At 49.6% G+C, this 22,075-nt stretch overlaps 1 protein-coding gene across 5 annotated transcripts; it reads right to left on the bottom strand.

Annotated features, from left to right (window-relative positions):
- Window positions 1–4,033: 4,033 nt before the first annotated feature.
- Window positions 4,034–19,631, bottom strand: SLC52A3 (solute carrier family 52 member 3). Of its 5 annotated transcripts, none has more exons than XM_064475808.1 (7): window positions 19,589–19,631; window positions 19,201–19,449; window positions 14,668–14,799; window positions 10,010–10,625; window positions 7,925–8,430; window positions 5,948–6,071; window positions 4,034–5,434 (listed from the first exon to the last, which is right to left on the bottom strand). In XM_064475808.1, the coding sequence occupies exons 4-7, from the start codon at window positions 10,574–10,576 to the stop codon at window positions 5,222–5,224; spliced, it is 1,410 nt and encodes a 469-aa protein (XP_064331878.1). In that variant the 5' UTR covers window positions 10,577–10,625; window positions 14,668–14,799; window positions 19,201–19,449; window positions 19,589–19,631; the 3' UTR covers window positions 4,034–5,221. The 5 variants fall into 5 exon arrangements, with proteins under 5 accessions (XP_064331878.1, XP_064331875.1, XP_064331876.1 ...); XM_064475805.1 differs by having other exon boundaries at window positions 14,668–14,882; XM_064475806.1 differs by having other exon boundaries at window positions 10,010–10,837; window positions 14,668–14,882.
- Window positions 19,632–22,075: the final 2,444 nt, after the last annotated feature.

Below are 22,075 nucleotides of genomic sequence, written 5' to 3' on the forward strand. Positions count from 1 at the left end.
AACCTTGGAGCCCTGAGAGAAGACACCGTCTGGGCCAAATTGCAAGTTGTAATAGAGCAGGCTTTCTTTCTTAAGGCATATCAGGAAGCCAGCTGCTCATCCAGCAATTTCCAAATGAAGGGCAGAATCCTGGCAACAACACTGGCCATGGGACTTCCCCCAGGTTTTACCTCTGTAAACATCGTGAAGAGAATCAGGAAAGACCATGACATTGCAAAATCAGAATTGCAAGGCCACATGTGTGACAAAACTCTGGCAAGTTCCAGCACCTCTGCTAGTCATCCTTAAAAGGATTCCACTAGTCTGTGCATGTGTAAATCACATCCTGCCTACAAATCACTCATTTCTCACCCCTTCTTTGCAATTCCAGAGGAGTTTAAGTGAGTGTGTGTGTGTGTGTGTGTTTGTGTGTGTGTGTGTGTGTGTGTGTGTGTGTGTGTCTGTTGGTGGGTGATGAGACTGAGTCCAGGGGGATGGACTGGAGTTTTCTGTTTCTATTTCAGACCAGATGACAATGAACCCCAGCGGCTCTGTATCTCTTTGTGGCCCAGTTTCCCCATTTGAAGCCAAGGTTTCCTTGGCCAGTTCATGTGCTTTAAGATTCATGTCTCTGACACAGAAAAACCATGTAATACAGAGCCTAGGCATTCTGGGTCCAAGTCCTGGTTCTGCCACCCACTGGCTGTGTGACCTAGATAATAGACTTAACCTTTCTGTGGCTCCGTTTCTTCATTTGCAAAATAGGACTGATAACAATAGAAAGTATTTTGTAGTGCTTCTGTAAGAATTCAGTACTTAAAACTCCGGAAGAGCCCAGGCCATGTGGAGGCCCTCCGCTGATGACTGCAGGAAGGGCCCATGCCCTGGCATCTAGCCCACCAGGAAGGGCAGAAGCGCAAAGGCTCTCTAGAGCCATAAAATTAATGGTCACCATGGTGGACATCAGTGAAGGTGGACATGGTGGATGCTTCCTTTTCGGGGATCCCAGTGCTGAGCAACCAGGAGGAAGCAGGTTGGTGTCATACCTCCCAGTTCCCCTTTAGATGCATTTGTGCGTCTCTGCTCAGAGCAGTCCTGGCCTGATTTTTACTTCTTAGTTCCCGGGACTACCTTCCACCAAAAGAAATATGAAGTGTGGTACCTCAGCATTGATGCCAAGAGCTCACTAGAAAAAACCCTGCATTCAGAGCCAGGGTCTGTGCCCTGACTTTGTGGCCCATCTTCTGGGGGACTCTGGCTAGATGTTCCCCCTCCGGACCTCAATTTCCACATTTGCAATGTGATGATTGACTGTCCTTTATGATTGGATTACTGCGTTCTTGATTCTTATTTTGTGGTTGGCTTTATTCCTTTGATACCTAGGTGAATTAAAAAAGCTAAAGCTCTAAACTGTTCTTAGAAGCCATGATCAGTACATATGTGTAAACTAAACAAAACATGTGCAGTGTATTGTGTGTATGTATTTACATGCAATGTATTGTATATGTGCAGTCAAACTAACAATTCTACCTAATAAAACTGAAAAATGAGAAAAAAAAAAAAGGATAGGGAGTGGAGGCGAAGCTGGGTCGGGTCTCAGGACACTTGGGCAGAGGCTGGCTGGACTCAACGAGACCTAGGGCAGGTCTGACCAGGTCAGTCTCTCCAGAACACTGGGACCTGTGAGACCCCTGCCCCAGGCCTCACTTTTCAGGCTCTGGTTCCTAGATAGTTCTAAGAGTTTCTCAGTATACTACCAGGAGAATGGTGGGAGGGAATGTCTCCTGGGGACCACTACTTCGGAAGTTTGGGTGGCCAGTTTTAAACCAGAGCAGACCCTCTTGCTCTGGTTTTTTAAGGTCGGAGGCTGAGACTCGACTTGCTCCCCATACTCAGAACCCTTCAGCCCCCAACCACTTGGCCTGGGGTGGAAGGAGGGTTGCTCTGACATTTTGGTATAAAGTCCCTTTGCTCAGTCAGTCTTCCAGAAAAATTTCTGCGGGCCTCTGTGCAGCTTCCCTGGTGCAGGGCCCTCTGTGCCCAGAATGGCGGCAGTAGTTGCCAAGACTGTTCGTATCTGCTGTGCCCCCTGCAATGTTATCACCCCACTAAAAAACCCCGCACAGGCCAGCCCAATCCTCCATCCCTTCATAACCTTGACCTCTAAGGCCCTGGCCTCTGTACCTGCCTCTGGCCTCCCTACCCTGTCCTCCTTTCAGGTGTTCAAATGCAGCCTGCTGCCTCCACCCCACCGCTTTTGCCAAGTGCAGTTTCCGCTGCCTGGAAGGCACCTTCCTTCCTGCTTTACCTCCTTCCCGCCAATCATCCTGAGATACCAGCTTGTCAGGGGGCATCCTCAGAGATGGCCACCCCGCTGCCAACCCCAAGCAGAGTTCAAAGTCTTGATCTCATTCTTCAGGGAAACTTCCTTGCTTCGACCATAGGGACATCACGTGACTTGGGTCAGACTCAACACTAGACTTAAGTTCAGGGAGGGGAGGGGAGGGGAGGGGTGGGGTGAAGGGGTGTCCAGGGTCCAGAGCAGGTATCCTCGTAAAGTGGAACCTTTTAAATAACAATTATCAAGCACCTACTGTTTGCAGGTGTGATGCTAATGAATCCTTACAATAACCCTGAAAGGGAGGGGCTTTTATTGTCCTCACTGTACAGAAGAGGAGACTGAGGAGAGCCGACACCTAAGGAGAGTGTGCACAGTCACTTAAAAGTTGTCAAGGTCATAACGACGTCCAAGGACAGTGGGCAAAAGTGAAAGCAATAGAGAGGGTTGTCAAATGAGGGTGCCTTTTCCAAATACCAAGTCACCCACCCTCTCATCTAGTCCTTGACAGAACATATTAGCACGGCTAGCACCACACTCCACGCGATCTTCAGCCTCTGCTTCGCCTGTGTGTGATTAATCTTGGAGCATCTTCCCACATCAGTACAGAGAGACGGTCTTCTTGCTCATTATCCACTCCAGTATCCTTTCTGGGAGAGAACGATTGGAAACAACCCAAATGCCCTTGTCAGGGCAAATACAAATAAAAATATTTCTTCCTGGTGCCAAGAAGAGAAAGCGACAGCCCCACTCCCTTTTCTTAGAGCATTTACTTGGAAAGCTTGTAAATTTTCTCTGCTTCTTTCACGTGAGTGGGAGTCTAAAAAAAAAGCTGAATAAGCCTCTTGCCAGGTTTACCACCCAGGAATGTTTTTCCCAAGGACAGGGGAGCCCTCTGTTTGCCATGTAAATATCAGGAAGCCAGCATCCCTATCTCCCCATCTCTATGGGAGGGGAGGAGCTTAGCTTCAGGGTTTGACTCCAAGTTGCAAAACAACCTCTCTCATAAAGATATGAAGTCCTTTTTCCTGTGGATAAGGACAATTAGCTTACACAGAGAGCCACCCCCATCACCAGGTGAGTTCAGGATGTGACAAATGGCGCTATCTAGTTCCCTCATTTGAGGACAAGCTATCATTTGAGAACCCGGATGTAACAGGCTGTGTCTGCTGGACTATGTAAAAGGGTGGGGTTTCTTTCTGCCTGTGCAACCTCTTTAGCAGACAGTCTGTGATGTGCACTGTGATCTGGTTTAATATGTGTTTGATAATAACTGTTTTCTTTCTCTCCTACTGTGAGAGAGGTTTTTGGGGTTAGTGAGAGATTTTGTCTGCAGCGCCTACAAATGTCTTTGCACAGAGGGCTGGTTGAACAAATCTGGCTCCTCCCCACAGCGGAATACTGTGCAGGCATGACAAAGAACAAGAACGCTCTCTGCATTTCACTATGGAGTGAAGGTGCAAGGCACACAGTAGTTGACAACTTTTTCTGTAAAAAGACTATATTTGTATTTGCTTATATCTGCATAATCTCCAGAAGAATAAATAAGGACCTAATGAAAGTGCTCATGTGTGTGTAAAGAGGAACTGGGCAGAGAGAGGTGTGGAGAAGGATGGAATTTTTTTGCTGAACATTGTTTTATATTTTCTGATTTTTGAAACTCATGACTACATTATCTATTCAAAAATCAATTTTAAAAGGAGGGGTGGTGGCGAGAAAACAAACAAACCCTGAAGGAAAAGAAGTCCCAGGACCAGATATTCTCTAAGCACTCGGTTCTGTTTATTTCTGAGCTCAGCCTTGACCTGGAACCAGCTGAAAACTGATTATATTGATACAGTTTTTGGCGTTCGTGTTGGACCTTTTCATGGAAGGCTGATCTTCATGTAAAAGCAGGAAATGTCTTTATTTAAAAAAGGAAAAATAAAAAGTAAAACCAAAAAACTATCAGGTAGCTAACTCCTCCCCACTCCCCTCCCCAACTCCAGTTCAGAGATCTGCCTCCCAATGGCCTCCGTGTTCAGTTTCAGCCAGTGAGTGGGGTGGGGGGAACTCGCTCTGAGAGGCTTGCGGTGGCTCCTCCCATCCCTCCGTCCTCTTGTTCTGCCTCTTAGGAGGTCGCTTACTCTCCAAGGCGTAGGCCTTCCTGGGTCAGCAGAGGTGACAGGAAAGGGTGTATGGGGTACCGTGTCCCTCCACACTGGGAATTGGGAAGCCAAGATGCCCAAGATTCCACCATTAGCCGTCTGTCTTCTAGAAGCTTCTCTGTGGGTCCAGGGGAAAAAGAGATACGGAAAAGGGATCACCTCTCAATCCATCTGGCCACTTCTAGACTGTGTTCATTGTCACAAAAACAATCACTGATTGTTATTACTGTTGGACATCAGATCAGGAAATGGTCCAGGAGGACTTGCTATGTGCTGGATGCTTCTCCCTTTTATCCTTGTACCAAACCTAAGAAGGAGGTGCTATTTCTTATAATCCCCGCTTTATGGATGAAGAAACAGAGGCACAGAGAAATCAAGTAACTTCCCCCAGGTCACACAGCTTATAAGGGCCAGCTCACCCTCGCAGCTGTTTCTCTTTTAACACCCTTGAGCCGGCTGGATGCCGCAAATCAGCCATCTGGCAAGAGCTGGAAGAAGTTCTGAGACGCTGGAATTGCAGGCACTGTGACACAGAGTTGGGATGGGCTGTGCTTTGCATTTCCAGGTCCCGCGGAAGGCCTGTAGCATTCCTGAGGAGAATCTGTGTTGATGGTTCAAGTACTCAGGCTCTGCCTCCCAGCTCCTCATCCTTGGCGCTGTGACCTTGGGCACACGCCTTGCCTTGTGGGGTTCCCAGGTTTCAGGTGTTAGTAATAGGTGGGGCGGGCGTACGATGGACCGCGCGCCTTCAGTTGGCCTACGCAGAGCACTGAAGACTGCAGAAGTCAGCGGATGAGAAGAGCCTCAACACGTTGACCAGCGGGAACATGAGAAGCGCTCCGAGGAGTGAGCCCAGCTGCACCACCGCCCCACACCACAAGAGGGCGCTGCGGCTATGGTCGCGCAGGATTACTCCCAGCATCACCTTGACGTAGCTCAGACAGCCAATGAACAGCACCCACGAAACCACCTGCGGGGATTGGTTGGAAGAGATGCCGCGTGAAGGCGACTTTGAGGGCGAGACCCGGGGGCTAAGGGCGCTTTGAGGATGACCTAATAGGGACAAGGGAACCCCATGGAATAACTTCTATGTTTAAGGAGAGCCTTTTGAAGGTGACTCTACTGAACTAATGGGGCCTCATAAGTTGGCCTCCCCAGGAACCAAGGAGAATCCAATGGCTTTTTTGTCCCCCATGATCAAGTCAAAAGCAACTGGGAGAAGGCCGCTGCTGACATATACATGGTGGGAAGAGTGTGACGTTCAGGCTAGATTGTCATCACCTTGGACCAGCCACCTCACCTTCTTAAGCCTCTATTCCCAAATGAGAAGCACCCCCCACTCTCCTCAGCCTCCCTTTGGGCTCCCTGAGGAGTAACCACAAAGACTTAGGTCAGTAGAAAGGGCTAGGCTCCAGGTCTCCCAGGCCTTGGCTAGGTGGGGGGTGGGTGGGAAGGAGAGCAGCTCCATAGGCCAGATACTTACGATGAGGACTTCTCCACCCCAGTGGCCCTGCATGAGGGGGCAGGGGCTCATCACGGCCATGGCCATGTTGTAGGCCCCAAAGCCAGTCCCGAACACTGCAAGGACCCCCAGGAATGGCAGAGACCTAGGACAGAGTGGGGGAAGTGAATGGAGGAGGTGAAAAGCCTGACTTCTGCCCCAACTCACCCACCCCACCCCAGCCCCGGGGGCCACATGGAATAGTCAGCATCTCCAGGATTAGAGGTTAGACCCATGTGGAAACTTCCAGGCCACCCAACACAAGTGGGCCATTGAGGTTCCAGGGGGTCAAGGCTGGTGTAAGTCACCCTGAGTGTTAACAGCAGGACCCAGCATCCCAGCAGGAGAAACAGAAGAGATTCTGGTGCTGCACAAGCCTGGTTCAAATCCCAGTTCCACCTGTGAGACTGGTCCCTGAGTCTGTTTCCTCACCTGCGAAATGAGTCTGTGGGGCTGGGAGAATCTGGAGGAGCACGGTGTGCAGGGCCTGGCCCTGGCTGTGGGCTCACCTGCTCTCATCTGCTGCCATTTCCTCCTGCCACACCTCCAGCCTCAGCCAGGAAACTGGGCTGATGAGAGGGAGGCTTGGATCACGGCACTTGGATCATTGCAGGCTATGCTATGTGACCTCGGTGACCCTTCCCCCTCTGGCCTCAGCTACCCTTGTCTATAATGTGAGGTTTACATGATCTGGGGATCCTGGTGGCCAGCTTGGAGACACTATGCTGGTGGCCTTCCGTGTGGGCCCTAGGTCTGACCACTGAGGACACCATCCTTCATTTGAGGCCATTGCCCCTGGGGTCTCCTTGTCCACACTTCAGAACACCAAGGCAGGCTGCCCTCCCGGGTGAGAGCAGAGGAGCTGCCCCTCCTCTGAGGACTCTTTCTTCCTCAAGCCTCTTGGATTCTGAGACTTTAAGATTCTGTATTTCAGATTCTGAGCATCTCAGAGTCCAGAGATCTGTGGCCTCTGGTCTTGTTTCCCTAGAAATCTCCAGCTTCCTTCCACAGTTTTTAAACCCCAAGGGAGAAACATTCAGTTTTCTGGCAAACTGACATCTTCTGTCCAGCTCTTCCCCGGCTGGGGGAGGGAGTGGGCAGGCCTGGGGGAGGTGGAGGTGAGTGTTGGTGGGTGGGGGTGGGCAGGGCTGAGAGGCAGTGAGGACAGGCAGGGCAGAGGAGCAGAGGGACCTAAAGTTTTATGACCCCAAGGTGGGTGTTCTTCTGTGGGGTCTGAAGCTCCTGCATCAGAACCACATAGGCTGCTTACTGAAATAGATCTAGGCTGGCTCAGTCTTCTTAATATCAATTTGCCCAGCCATTCTTTGTTGTTGTTGTTTTGTTTTGCTTTTTGTGTGGTGGGGAGGTAATTAGGTTTATCTATTTATTTTAAAATTTTTTTTTTTTAAATGGAGGTACTGGGGATTGAACCCAGGACCTTGTACATGCTAAGCAGGTGCTCTACCACTGAGCTCTATCCACCCCCACAGCCATTATTCTAGAATTGCAGCTGTAAGAGCAGGGCTGAAATCCTGGGAATTAGACCAGAGCAAACCCTTTCTCTGAGCCTCAGGGTTTCCATTTGTAAGTGGGAACCTCACTTCCTGCCTGCTTGCTCCTTCTCACAGGCCCATGGCAGACACGTGCCAGGCACTCACAGCTCTAAATGCCTTCCCAAATTAGCTCGTCTCATGCTCCTAACAACATAGGAAGAAGAACTATCATTATCCTCATTTTCCAGATTAGATTCCTGAGGCACAGAGAGGTAGAGTGACTTGTCCAGTGACACAGAGCTAGTCAGTGGCAGAGCCAGGATTTGAACCCAGGCAGCTGAGCGCCAGAAATCACATTCTTAACCACTACACATCCAGCCTGATAGGCGGGTGTGGAATTTGGGGGTTCTGACATGAGGTGTGTGCACCCTCAAACAGTGCTCTCCAGGGCCAGCTGGTGGTTGACCTGTTTGGCAGAAACATGGAGAGGAAGCAGGCGAGGGGGTTGGCCATGGAGCTGAGGGTGGCGGACAGGTGGTAAGCCACAGGCCCGTAGGACAGGCAGGAGTAGGTCTGCACGGAGGGTAGCACGCCGTTGGTGAGCGCGTTCACAAAGGCCACCAGGATGTAGATGAAGGTCAGGTGGGCCGGGTGGCGGGGGGCCGCCTTCTCCTTCAGATGCTCCTGGTCCTGGCTGCTGTCCTCGGGGCCTGGGAGGCCCAGGCCCTTCCCTTCCCGCGGCTGGATGGAGTGGAGGGTGACCTGAGAGGTCAGGAGGTCTTCTACGGAGGCTTCCCAGTGCCTAGGTTGACGCTGGAGGAAAAAGAAAGCCACGAGGCAGCAGGCCATCATGAAGGCGAGCAGGAGGAAGAAGACCAAGGGCGAGAAGTTGGCGGGGAGGTAGCGGCTTTCCAGATGGAGCAGGGCAGATGCCGTCCCAGCGAGGTCGGGCATCACAGTACTGTTAGCTCCCTGCCGGAAGACAAAACAAGGGTCCGTCAGATCCCTGGGTGATGTCAGGACATAGGTTATTAATAACTAATCATTAATAAATTAAATAATTAATTATTTAATGTGATAATTATCATTAATAATGATAATACAGGCACATCTTGCTTTATCTTGCTTCACAAATACTGCTTTTTTTTTTTTAAACAAGGTGAGGGTTAGTGGCAACTCTGCGTCGAGCGAGTCTCTCAGCACCATTTTTCCAACAGCGTCTGCTCACTTCGTGTCTCTGTGTCACAAGAATTTAGTAATTCTTCCAATATTTCAAACCCTCCACCAGCAAAAAAAAATTTTTTAGACATAGTGTTATCTTGCACCTAATAGACTACAGTCTAGTGTAAAGATAACTTGAATATGCTCTGGGAAACCAAAAAATTCCTGCGACTCTTTATCGTGATATTTGCTTTACTGTGGTCGTCTGGAACGGAACCCACAGTATCTCTGAGGTGTGCCTGTATACAATAAATATCAGGCGTTATTATTAACAGATGAGTGATGGATCATGTCTGCACAACTACTAAGGTGATGATAATAAATGCTCCCATTGAGCGATGGCTCGCTGGGCACCAGCCCTTTGCCTGTGTCGGCTCAGTGTTCCTTCTAACAGCCCCACGCAGTGGGGACCATTATCCCCGGCTTCAGAGGGAACCAAAGTGTCAGAACCACGTATCTTACCCGAGGGTCACAGGGAGTATGTGGCGAAGCTAATCTGCTTGGTTCTGACTCAGAAGCTACACCTTTCCCACTAGTAGAGGGAAAGGGCCTCCAGGACTGGCAACCACAAATATACTCAGAGAAGGGATTGGCTGGAGACTGCCCAGCGGGAGAGCCGCTCCATCCACTCTCCCCAAGAGACACCATACACCTAGATTTATGTATGTGAAATTTCAAAAAAAATTAAATGCCATCAACTAATTCAAACTCTCTCAAAAAAAAAAAAAAGAGCTTGCAGGCGCTGGTGATGTGGGCCACTGGTTTGCAATCGCTGCTGTACTCCGTGCTTTGGATACTACCAGATGTATATAAATTGTTCAGTATCCAGTGAGAGACGTTTGATGTTGTAACAACACAAGATATTGAAGCAACATCTAGACTATGGTTCCCAGCCTTGGCTGTACAGTAGCGGCACCTGGCGAATTTTCAATAAATACAAGTTCACCATCCCTTATCTGCAGTTCTGAAATCCAACAAGCTCTGGAAGTCAGAATGTTTTCGTGGCTCAGTTGGCAGGAACACATGAACACTTGAATGGGACATGAACACCTCTGGGCTGTGGGGGCGGCTGTGTCACAGACTCTGTCGCACACTTAGGGTAAGCGTGTTCTAAAATCTGAAAGTCCAGGTTCCAAAACACAGCTGACCCCAAGGATTTCAGAAAAGCTTCACTCTGGTTGTGTGGGGGGCCCTCAGCTCCCCCAGGTGATCTGTAGCTCAACTAGGTCAAGAAACCTGATCTACTCAACATCTAGGAAACACGAGCCCTCTGTGTGATCTTGCTTGTGACCTAGGACAGAGTGCAGTGGCTCTGGGTAATGCCAGGTACCTGTGGGATGTCCATGTTCCTGGTGGTCTCAGCGCTCGGGGTGGTGTCTGAGGTCTCAGTGATGTTAACACAGGTGGTGAGACCGGAGCCCTGGGCGAGAGCTACCAGGGCGGGCAGGAGGCCACTGAGTCCTTCACCCACAAAGAAAGTGGTGAGGTAGTGGGTTGGCAGCCTGCTCATGAAAGGCAGGAAGGTGACAGAGGAGGTGCAGTCCACTAGGGCCAGGAAGAAGGTGAGGACCAGGAAGGCAATGCTGTGGTGACCACCTAGGGCCCAGGAGGTGACGTTCCAGAGGAAGGCGAAGAGGGTGCAGGCGATGGTCCCCACGCTCAGCACAGTGAAGATGACAGGCACCTCGGAAAGACAGCCAGGCTGGAAGTGATGGAGGAGGGTGACCAGGAGGGGGCCAATGTTGGCCAGCTGGATGACCACTGTGAGGTAGGAAGGTAGGTACCAGCCCTCGGGCAGTTCCGTCACCAGCAGGGGCAGCTCTACCCAGAGTCCGTTGATGGCCACCCAGGAGCCCATCCCGAAGGTGCAGACCAGCAGGTGTATCAAGAAGGCCATGGTGATGATGCCTGTCCTGGGCCTGAGGCTACCGCCTCCCTAGGTCAGCCTGCAGTATGGTTGATGGAGAAAAATACCAGGTGAGCAATGTCAGGTTCGCCGTCTAGCCAAAGCTTACGCTTCTGGCCTAGGGTTTTCTCTTATCATTTTCCTCCTTGTGAACAAGTTGGCTTTTTATTAGCAGAAAACATGGACAAATTCCTTTATAATTAGCCTTCCAGTTCAGAAGGCTTTCCTAATTGTGACTCGTATATCCAGAGACTGCAAGAGAAAATTTTGATACATTCAACCACATAGATGTCAGAACACACAAAAACAAACAAAACACCTTCTGCAAAAAAATGACCCAAAAAAAGACCTATTGTATAGCACGGGGAACTATATTCAATTTCTCATGATGAATTGTAATGAAAAAGAATCTGAAAAAAAAAATATGTATGTATATGTATAACTGAATTGCTTTGTTGTACACCTGAAACTAACACTGTAAATTGACTACATGTCAATAAAAAATAAGAATTAAGAGTAAAAAAAAGTAACAAAAAATACCAACAAGATCAAAAGACAGATGTCATCCTGGGGGAAAATACTGCAATGTAAACCACAGACAAAGGGTTCATCTTCCTAATATATAAAGAGTTTTTAGACGTTAAGAATAAAAAGACCCAATAGAGGAGTAGAAACAGGATATGAACAGTCCAGAGAAAAAAGCACAAAGAAGCCTTAGACACATGAAAAGATTACCACCTTCAATCACCACGGGAAATATCAATTAACAGTGACTGCAAGGTGCCATTTCTCACTGCAAGATTGTCCCGAAGCTAAAGGTTACTGCCCTGGACAAAACGACGTATGTACGAGGCTATTATTCCTTGTTGGCAGTAGCAGAATATGGGAGACGACCCCAGCGCCTGTCCACAGAAGGATGGCTGCCTGTTGGAATACCATATATTTGCTAAAAGGAAGGAGGGCTGCAGGCTCGCTCACTGGCTGATAAGAAAGGGCCTGGCCTCAAGGCGAAGTTGATAAGCGAAGAACATCCAGCTGGACAGTGCGCTGCCTTTTGGACACAGGGGAGAAGGAGGAGGAATATGTTCTCTTTGTATTTGCACAAAGCAACCCTTGAAGGACACATAGAAACTGCTGGGGTGTGTGAGGCACCTCAGCGTAGATCTTTTTATACAGTTTTGATTCGTGAACCATGTTACAATTTGGTTGCCTGATACAAAATTCCAGTCCGGCGTTTTTCTCCTGAAATGAGAGAGCTGGACAGGCTCTTGGAGAAACCACCTAACTGGAGCCATTCTGAGATCTGTAGACCACCTTCCCGGTTACCTGTGTCATACACCTGTGCTGTTACCCACAGTCTAAGCAAAAATATTGGAGAAACTTTGTCAACCAGAAAAAAAAAAAAAAAGGCACAACATAAGAGCAGTGAGTTTCAGTTTTATTTGGGACATTACTGAGGACTATAGCCTGGGAGACAGCCTCTCAGTTAACTCTGAAGCTTTGACGAGGTAGGGGAGGAGCCAGTATGTATATAAATTTTTTGGCTGGGCATGTAGTTGGGCATGTATCTTGGTAAAAGATTACTGCTAATCACAAAAACAAAAACAAAAACCCCAGCTGTCTCAGGCTAATGATTTTAGTGCTCTTCTATGTCTGGGAAGATGTAAGATTCTGGGGTCATTGAAATTCTTCTTTAGATAGGCATCTTAACAATATAAGGGCTGTCTGTCCAAAACGTAGCATGCTTCATGCTGTTTTTCCATCCTGAATTCCCCTCAGGGGGTCGACTGCTGTGGGGTTGCAACCTGATCCTTGTAGGAGTGGAATGGCCAGTGGGCAACATTCTTTGTTAACAGCTTTGGGTGCGACTCTGGAGCCAGCTGCCTGGACTTGAACTAGCCCTGCCACTTAACTGAGTGATTTAGGGCAAGTGAGTTTGTCTCTCTGTGCCTCATTTCCCGCTCTGCAAATAGAAGACAATGAAAGCATAGGCCTCATGGTTTATAATGAGATGCAACATGTTAATGAGTTTCTGTTGTCGCCAGCAAGGCCTGGCGCACAGTAAGCACTCGCTAAGGGTGAGCTGTTATGGTTATGGGGCAATGCCAGATTTGGTGATAGTTATTTTTTTCCCAATTTGCATGAAAATTAACACTGGACTATTCAAATTTAAAAAGGAAAAAAAATCTCCCCACCTGGTACCACTGGAAATCACTGGTGATACACGCACTATTTTGTTTTTAAGTCTATTTATTTAATTAACTTATTTATTTTGTTGGGGAGAGGTAATTAGGTTTATTTAGTGTTTACTTATTCTTAGAGGAGGTTCTGGGGATTGAACCCATGACCTCACGCTACATGCACTATTTTGGAGAGAAATGCTGATTGGGCCAATCATCTCCCTTTACAACTGGGAAACAGGGTGGGGTCTGCAGGGGTGGAGCAGCTCTCCTGAGGCTGGTGATGGGATCTGGGGCCGGTCCCCGCCAGCACTTGGCTCTGCCCACCCCTCCCTGTGAGCGCGGACCCCTCAGTTCTGCTCTATTCACATATCAGCCTTAATCTCCCTGTCTCCCTTCTAGAACACACAGGGGCTTCCCCTGTGGCTACGCCCCACCCAGGAAACTCCTCATACCCCAGTGGCTCCTCTCCAGGTTCCCTGACACAGAACTGACTCTCACATCCCAGACTCCCTTCCTCCTTCCTCCTCTGAGGGAACCTAATCCTCCTTCCTCTCCGGGAGGCGTGGGAGCAGAATGCAGCCCGACCTGCTTTCAGCCTCCTGTCTGGGGGGCCTCAGGCGAGCCCTAAGCTCTGTTTCCTCATCTGTGAAACTGGCCCAACAAACAGCCCAGGACAGACCTGGCCCTGGGCATGCCCAGGGGACTCGGGAGAGAGGGCAAGCTCCAGGCAGCTTCCGCCCACTGTGCTGCCCCTGCCCTCGCCTGTGCAGCGCTGCTTGCCTGGGGCACCACCTCCCTCCCCAGCTACATCCCAGCTTTCTGCAGGACCCCATCCCCCAGGAAACCTTCTCTGGTCACCCAGCCTGGACCCTTGGCTCCTCCATTTAAGGTTTTCCTGGTGTGGGTGAATGCTGGTACACTCCCAGGGGGACTGAAGCTCCTGGAGGGCAGGGACTGCTTGGGAATTGGGCAAGGACAGAGGACCAAGCTCCAGAGTTGTAAACTGGTAACTCACTAGCCACAGACAGCCAGGCAGCAGATGTGTTACTTTGATGTGCTGCATGTTGTAAATAATTATTGAAATACGCAAGTCAGGAAGGAGGCGCATACAAAACGCAGGATTTCTGGCTTCTCAGGAGTATTCTGGAAGACCACACCAGGCAGCAATCACCCTTGGCTCTCTTTAACTTAGGGCACCTGCCTGGGCCCTTCAGGCTCTGCACGCACTGATCAAGACCAGCCCTTATTTTTGAGAGAGGGTGTAATGTGCCCAGGATCCCTCACTAGCTGGGGGCAAAGCAGGGGCTGGGATCCAGACTTGGGCTTCTCTCTCAGCTCCAGCCACCTTACTGCTCTCTCTGGCAATAACATCTGGAGGCAGAATCCTGGGTTCAAATCCCGGCTTCAACCCTGCACAAATAACAACCTCTGGCGAGTGATTACTCTCCTGCAAAATGCAGAGGCTCCCAGTACCAACATCAGGATTGTTATGCCCATAAATTTGCAAAATGCTAGCCTGGCACCTGACACATAGTAAGTGCTCAATAAACGTTAACAATCCTGATGACTTTCAATAGATACATCAATTGCATTGGAAAACATACAATGATCCTGCACATACTTCTGGATACCACAACACATAATTCCTGATGGCAAAATTTTGTCATCACCTCCTCCTAAACAATCAATCATGGATTATTAGGCACCTACTGTGTGCACAGTGCTGTGAGGGATGCAAGCAGAAAAGCCACAGGGGCTGTCCCCAGAGAACAGTGTGAGGAAGAGATGTGTGGGCTGCAGACCCCAGATGCATCACAGCTAAGGCAGAGGAGGAGTTGCAGGTGGAGGGCAGAGGGCAGCGGCTGGAAATGCACGGAGAGGCAGGGTTTCCCACCTTACCTTGGCCGAGGCAGGTAACTCAATGGCTGCAAAACGGTGGCAGTCTCGTTCCAGAGGATCAGTGGAATGGAGGAAGGAGAGGACCTTTTTCAAAGGTGATAGTTCCATGCAGCTTCTCGACTGCCCATTGTACTGTCCAAAAAGACACAGAAACGGGTGCTGGCTGCCCACTCCCACCTGAGACCAGGATCCGGTATAAAGCAGGCAGAATCCCACTGAAAAAAAGCCAACCCACATCAACTCAGGTAGAGTTCTGCCTCGGACTGGTGAAACAATACGGAAGGAAAGAAAAAGCAGAGCATTGTATGATATCCCAAGGTCAAGTCTACTAGCTGCTTCCCACTAGCTACTCTTCCCTTTTTCCTTAGTTATTATTGAGACCAGATTTTTGGTTGGGCAAATGGCCACCCGGTTAAAGAACTACATTTCCCAACCTCTGTTGCAGCTGGATATGGACATCCAATCAAGATCAGGCCATTGAGTTTGTAAGAGACTTTGAGAAGTCTCCTTAAAGGGAGTGTGCCCCTTTGCTCTTCCTCCATCCTGCTGTCTAGAACTCAGATGTGATGGCAGGAACACCAGCAGCCATGCTGCACTATGGCAGATGGCGTGGGAACTAGATGGAGACCAGACTCCTCAGGACTTTGTGACAGAGAGTCGCCACACCAGCCCTGTTCTCCCTGCCACTAGACTATTTTGTTTATTTATTTAATGTTGTTAAATTATAAATAAGCTTCTATCTTGTTGAAGTTATCTTCAATCTCATTTTATAAATAGCAAAACACTGGCCAAATGTATAGAGATAAATGTTCAAGGATGTATACTGACCAGTGATAGTAACCAGAAACTGAATATATTTATCTCATTTACTATTAATGTCCTGACTCAGAAACTTAGGTCCTGCCCCAGTTAGGATCTGATCAAAGACCAAAATCAAACAAAATTATTTGTTGAGACACTCCTTAAAGAGATACCAAAAGGAAAAATTAGGAGTAAATTTAGCGGTAAAGGTCTTCCAGAAAAGTGCAGAGAGAGAGAAAAAAAGGGAGAGATAGCTCTCAATATGGAATTTTATGGCAAAAGTAAAAACTGTGGACTGAGATCCAGATTCACTTCATATTGATAAAGACTAATTCATAATGTGGTCAAAACAGTGGTGAATATCTATGTTCTGAATAGCATTCTCCAGAAACCACAGACTTGCGGGGGGAAACAGAGAGAAGCACAGTAAATGGTGGGGTGTTGACTCACTGTTCCAGGCCTTGACAGCAGAAGAAGGTATAAAATAAACAAGGATATAGAGGGGGCAATAAATTATATGCCTATTAAGGAGGAATAAGTAAGTAATTAAAGGGAGGAGGTGAATTTGCAGAAGATGGTTACCTTTATCACCTGAAAAGCTATTAAACTGTGAGCTCAGCAAGGTGGCCAGTTACACATTTACAAATATGTAACTTTCCTGCATAGAATGAATTAGAAAGTAAGACTTCTACTGGGTAGTTATTTGGGGAAAATAGATAAAGCTGGATCCCCCTCTTCCCTCCTGCCCAGTCCCTCACCTCACCAAAAGAAAAAAATCAATTTCTGCTGGATCAAATGCTTAAATATTAATTTAAAAAATCATAAAAATACCACAAAGAACATACAGGCAGAAGGAACAGCTTGTGCAAGTGTCCTAGGGGCAGGAATGAGCTTAGGCCAGTATGGCTGGAGCCCTGGACTTAACGGGAAGAAGAAGGCAGACAGGGGAGGTAAGGATTTTGAATTTCATTTATGTGCAATGGGTCACATGCACTGAGAGCCTAAATCCCCACCCCCGACAGAGCTGAGTTCTCTGGGTCCTAATGCAGGTGCCACCAGAGCTGCCTAGTTTGAGGGAAGTGATTTGGCTCTGCAAGTCTCTGCTTCCTCATCTGTAAAAGTCACGATGGGGGCATGGCCCAGTGTGACCCACATCCTTTATGGCTCTCGTGTCTTGGCTTTCTCCCAGCCAGCCACACCAAGTGCCGTGTGCTCCTGGACCTAGGTGCATAGCCATTAATGACAGTGAGTGGGGAGATGTCCTAGGCAGAGGGAACTACCTGTCAGAGAGCTAAGGAGTGGCTCAGAGCGTGTTAGGGATTTTTTTTTTAAAGTGCCTCTGTTTTCTTTTTTTCTATTGTGACCTTGCAGTTCTTGTTCACTCATTTACCCAGTATTTATTGGGTTCTTGCTGTGTGCTAGACACAGTTTCTGCTCTCAGTTAAGTGTGAGAAGAAACAGTCACTCAGCAAAGTAGAAACACGGAACAAGTCAGCAGTGATAAGGGCTGTGGAGGGAAGCGAAGCTGGTGATCCAGGAGGGTGGCTGTGATTGACACGGGGTTGTCGGAGGGAACTTGAAGGAAGCCAGGGAGTGAGCCGTGTCAGGGGAAAGAATAGTGCAGGGGTGAGTGGGGGAGGGGACAGCAAGTGCAAAGGCCCTGGGGTGGGGCCTCACCTGCCTTGCCCCAGGAACAGGTCTTGGTGTTGAAAGAAACAGCCAGGAGGCCAGCGTGGCTGCAGCAGTTCCAGTGCGGAGGAGACCTGCAGGAGTTTGGGAGTTTTCTCCAAGCCAAAATCTCCATTTCTGGCAGAGATGGGACCAACTTTACTTTAGTTTTTAAAAGAATCATGCTGGCTGTTGTGAGGAGAATAATGAGGGGCCAATGAGGAAGCCCAAGGAAAACCTGTTAACCCATTAGGAAGCTGATGCGGTAATCCCACAGAAAAGACAATAACAATAAAACAGCTACAACAGTGGCCGCCATTTCTTGCTGCTGGTCTTGCCAGGCTCTGTGCTAAGCACTTTACTCACATTCTCCATCAGATCCTCTCAACAGTCCTGGTCTAGGAATTACAACTATCCCCATTTTATAGATGAGGAAACTGAGGCTCAGAGAGGGCAAGTCATTTGCTGGAGGTCACACAGCTGGTCATCTGGGAGCTGAGGTTTAAGCCCAGGCCTATCGGGCTGTGGACCCAGCCCTCTTAACTAGCCTGGGGGTGAAGGGGTCAGGAAGGGGCTGCAAGGGCCACACTGAGCAGGAGGCTTCTTTCCCACTGATCTGCAGCCTCCCCAGCACTGGGCTGGGAAGGGGAGAAACGGGGTTCAGGCCCTGGAGAACCGGAGAGAGACTCTGAGACAAATCTGCTTCCTGGGCCCCTTCAGCAATGATGGGAGACCAGAAACCTAAGGCTTTGAGTCAGACACTTGAGACGTTCCCACAGCAGATGGGCCAACAGACAGGGAAGCCAGAAGGACAGCCTCAGGCAAAGGTGTCCCTTTCTTTGGCATTCTTGTGTCAGAAGCTGAGTCCCAGGCCCAAGGGAGTGAAGGCAGTAGGGGGTGAGGGGCCAGGGCACCCTCAGTGTGTGGGCTGGGCCATCTCCTCGCCAACCAGGCCGGAAGGGCTTGGTCCAGCCTTGACCATCAGAGCCCACGCCTCCAGCCCTGGCTTTCTCTCTCGCGCTGTGTTTTCTCCCTTTACAGTACCATTCATTGGGCATCAGCTTGGTTACGGGAGTTTATCTGGGTCTATCTGTTGAGCGCTGCTCTCCCACGAAAGCCCAGCCCGGTCCTCTCTCCCAGTGTCCAGATGGCCACCTCGTTTGCCAAGGCCTGGGCCATCCGACGGAGCCTGCTTCGGCCATGTGGGTTAAGTTGGCCAGGGTGGCCTGGGCAGTGCCAGGTGACAGCATGGGCTCTGGCCCCCTCCCCACTTCTGGACAAGGATCTGAGTCAATGTTGTCCCAGGTCCCAGAGTCCTAAGACTAGAAGGGAGGGAATGTTGTCCAGGCAGGAGCGAGGTGGCCTTGAGTGGACAGAATGGGGAGACAGGGTCCAAGACAAAAAACCTAGAGGGACTGATGGAGAGTGACAGACAGAGACTGAGACACAGCAGGACAGAAAGAGCCATACTCAAGGCAGAAATGGGCAGAAAGACAGAAGGACGGAGGCAGGGCAAAAGGAGGTAGGCAGTGAGTAGGAGATGGGGACAGAGGGGCAGCTGGGTGTGCTGGAAGCCAGTCCGGCTCAGCCACCGCCCTCCCGGCTCACATCCACGTGGATCAAGAGGCCTTCTCCACCTCTTTTCACCACAAGCTTGGGGTTCCCTGAGGCCTTGTCCCAACTCAATGTTTCCTTCTCACAAATGTGGGGAAACCAAGGCCCAGAGGGAAAACAGTGATTACCCAAACCTGTCCATCCCATTTATCCAGGCCTGTGCTGTGTGTCCTCAGGCCAGCTGCTCACCCTCTCTGAGCCTTGGTTTCTCTGAAGGATCTGAAGATGCCCAGGCTTTTCGGGCTTGGCTGCCAGGAAGGAAGCAAGGAGACAACGGGAGCCCAGCCAGCCAGTGGGGATTGTGAGTTCCCTTCCTCCCTCTCCTCTCTCCCGGGGCTTGGAAGGGCTTCAGGCCTCCTACAGGGCTGACCTTGGCTGGGCTCTCCCTCCCCACTAGTGCCCATCTTAATCTCTAGTCCCCGTGCTGGTTGATGAGGCTCTGGCACCCACCTGGCAGGAGCAGCTGTCTGGATGTCCCAACGGCGTGGAGATGCGGCCGGACAGAGGTTGGTGGGGGCCAAGTCTTCTGGCCTGGGGAGGAGGGGTCTGGAGTCCACCCAGCTGGCTCAGGTTTCCCGGCCCCTTCAGTGATGGTGGGAGACCAGAAACCTAAGAAGAAACCAACTCCAGCCCGACCTGCTGGTCAGCAGAGGAGGAGGCCTTTCTTCCCTTCTATCCCTTGATCTCTGACCCAGCAGCCTGAAATTAGGGGAAAGGCCATGAGCCACCTCAGACTAGTGCCCCCACCTCAGTGCCCAGTGATCTGTGCCAGTGACTGGCCCCTGGTACCTGCAGCTGTGCCCTCACAGGCCTGAGCTGCCCAGCTCTGCCCGCTTACCTGCTGGTCCTGTTCCCGAGCGGCTCTGCTGGGGAGGCGCCGGAGGCAGCCGGGTTAGTATTAACCTGTCCCTGTCCCCGCCCCACGGTTGGGGGTGAAAGGCGGGGAGGATGGGTGGGGCTCCGGGCTTATCCAAGAGCCTACTATGTGTCTGGAATCTGCCCAGCAGATGGTCCTGATGATTCCGCTTAACAATAAAGGGCTCACATTAATATCAAGCGCTTTGACTCAGAAGACGAATAACCTGTCCAGGCATTTAATCGGGCCCCACCTTAGGGCTACTGGAATTCCTTTCACACAGGAATGGAGCTTCCTGGAGCAGAAACTCTTGGTTCAAATACTGGAGCTTAAGTAAGTCACTTGGAAAGCGGTGATGGTAATAGAGCCCTCCTCATGGGGTGGAAATCGGAACAGCCAGTGTGTACAGAGTGGGCTCTGTGCCAGGCCCTGAGCTTCACATACGTGAATGCATTTAATCTTCTCCACATTAGTGGGCGGGGGCCTGCATCCTCTAAGGCGAAAAAAACCCCCAAAGTGTGGGCTCTTGGCTTTCTACTGTGAAAAAAATTCATGGCAGAGACAAAGTATAATGTGAAAAGCTGTTTTATTACTTGGTGGGGTACCGCAGGCCAAGGTGACCTGAAGCAGGAACTCCCGTTCCTGGGGTCCTTGCTGGGTCCTTTTGTCTGTCTTCTACAGGGTTTCTTGTCTTCTTTCTGTTGGCTGCTCTTTTTCTGCTCGCACCCCAGTTTTTCTGCTCTGTGGAATAAGTGCTCTGCAAAAATAGGTTGAGGCAACTGGGACCCTCAAACAGTGTGGTCAAGCCAGATTGAGCAGGTGAGACCCTTAAACAATGTGGGCATATCGCTTAGATCCAGTCAGGGCTTCCCGTTCCTTTGAGTGGCTTCTTCCACAATTCAAATATCCCCTCAGATCAGTTAATTTTAAACCTTTAAAGATTTCCCTCAACCACAGCCTTTTTGGGAGATACGATTACTGTCCCCATTTTACAGATGTGGACATGGAGGCCCAGAGAAGTCTAGATTCTTGCAGAGCTGGTCTCGGATACCACTAACAAATACTACTCTGACAAATGTGAGGTTCACAGGCATCTGAAAGATTCCTGATCCCAGGCTCCTCAAATATCCCTTTAAAGATAACTAAGAACGTTCCTTTCCTAGTACATACCTGCCTTAGCTGAACTGCCTACCCTAGATGATGATCAGCTATACAGTGCCCGGAAGCCTGACCACCAGCACCAGTCACTGCCTGCTACCAGAGTCATGTAGCCCTAGCTGTTCACGACCCCCTCCCTTCCCTGTTAGCTCGATAACAACCAATCAGAAACTCGTAGCACCAGCCGATCACGCAACCTGCGACCCCCTTGTGCCCGATGTCATGTCAGCACAAGCAGTAAAATGTCACCCTTCCTCATAAAAGACCTCAGCAACCGACCCTTGGGGTGCACAATCTCTCTGTGGCCCATAGCAGTGTACCTAACAGACGCCTTTCTTAGTTCCATCCTTTGTCTTTGATAAGTTCTTTTACCACTCGCTTGCAGGTCCGCCAGATCCCACAACAGCAAATAGTAATAATTCACATCTGATTAAATCTTTCAGTCATCCTTAGCGGTAAGCAGGTGCTAATTTTATTCGCTACTTTGTAGATGGGGAAACTGACCTCAAAGAGGTTAAGTGACTCAATTAAGGTGCTGTAGCAGGTAAGTGCAGGGTCAGGATTCCAATCTGGACTCAAACTGGTACTCATATGGTGTGAAATGTACAATCTTTCATGGAGCCTGGTACATAGTGATTGCTCACTGCATGTTGACTTCTATAAATAATTCTGGCTTACTTTTTGCGTTATTCTCAGAGACATTCATTTACTCGATAAGCAGTCACTCCTCAGGCAAATGCTTGGGGTGGGAGGTGAGCAGACCCTCTCTAGGAGGAGACCAGGCCCCTCTCTCTGCTGGCAGAGGCTCAGGAAGTGTGGGGATTCGAACCCTTTGGGGCACAGGGACATAAGAATTTGCTCTCTCAAGGAGCCTGAAATGCTCACCCTCCACCAGGACTCCAGCAGTGAGGCTGCTCCCAGCCCAAGTCCCTCCTTCTGTATTCACACAATATTTGTAACTGTGTTATGGTAACCTAAAATGGCTTCTTTCACACTAAAGCACACTGTAGCCTGATTTTAAACTGCATATGTTATTTTTTTTTTCTCTCCTCCTTAGAGTACTTCCCCTCCCCATTGAGAACCTTTTGTTCCGGGCACCAAGATATCCGAATGCCCCCTCATTAACTCTAGGAGCTGAAGACTCCGTTACTGGATTCCAAGGACATCAGTCCAGTGATTTACAAGGCCATTTAGAGAAAAGAAAAGCAGCCCCCTGAACGTACCAGGACCCTTATCAGAAGCCTTGGTCTCCGGACTTTTCCTATGTAACTCCCTGACTACCCCACCCAGGGGAGCTCACAATCTCTAAGG

This window comes from Camelus dromedarius, chromosome 18 (assembly GCF_036321535.1).
Source record: "Camelus dromedarius isolate mCamDro1 chromosome 18, mCamDro1.pat, whole genome shotgun sequence".
NCBI lineage: Eukaryota > Metazoa > Chordata > Mammalia > Artiodactyla > Camelidae > Camelus > Camelus dromedarius.

Bases quoted from the DNA above. Each gene is read 5' to 3' on its own strand.
- SLC52A3 (XM_064475808.1), bottom strand. From the start codon at position 10,576: ATGGCCTTCTTGATACACCTGCTGGTCTGCACCTTCGGGATGGGCTCC. The intron at 8,431-10,009 runs GTACCTGGCATT...GTCTTCCGGCAG, and splicing joins GGAACATGGACATCCCACAG to GGAGCTAACAGTACTGTGAT. The intron at 6,072-7,924 runs GTCAACCACCAG...ACTCTGTCCTAG, and splicing joins TCCATGTTTCTGCCAAACAG to GTCTCTGCCATTCCTGGGGG.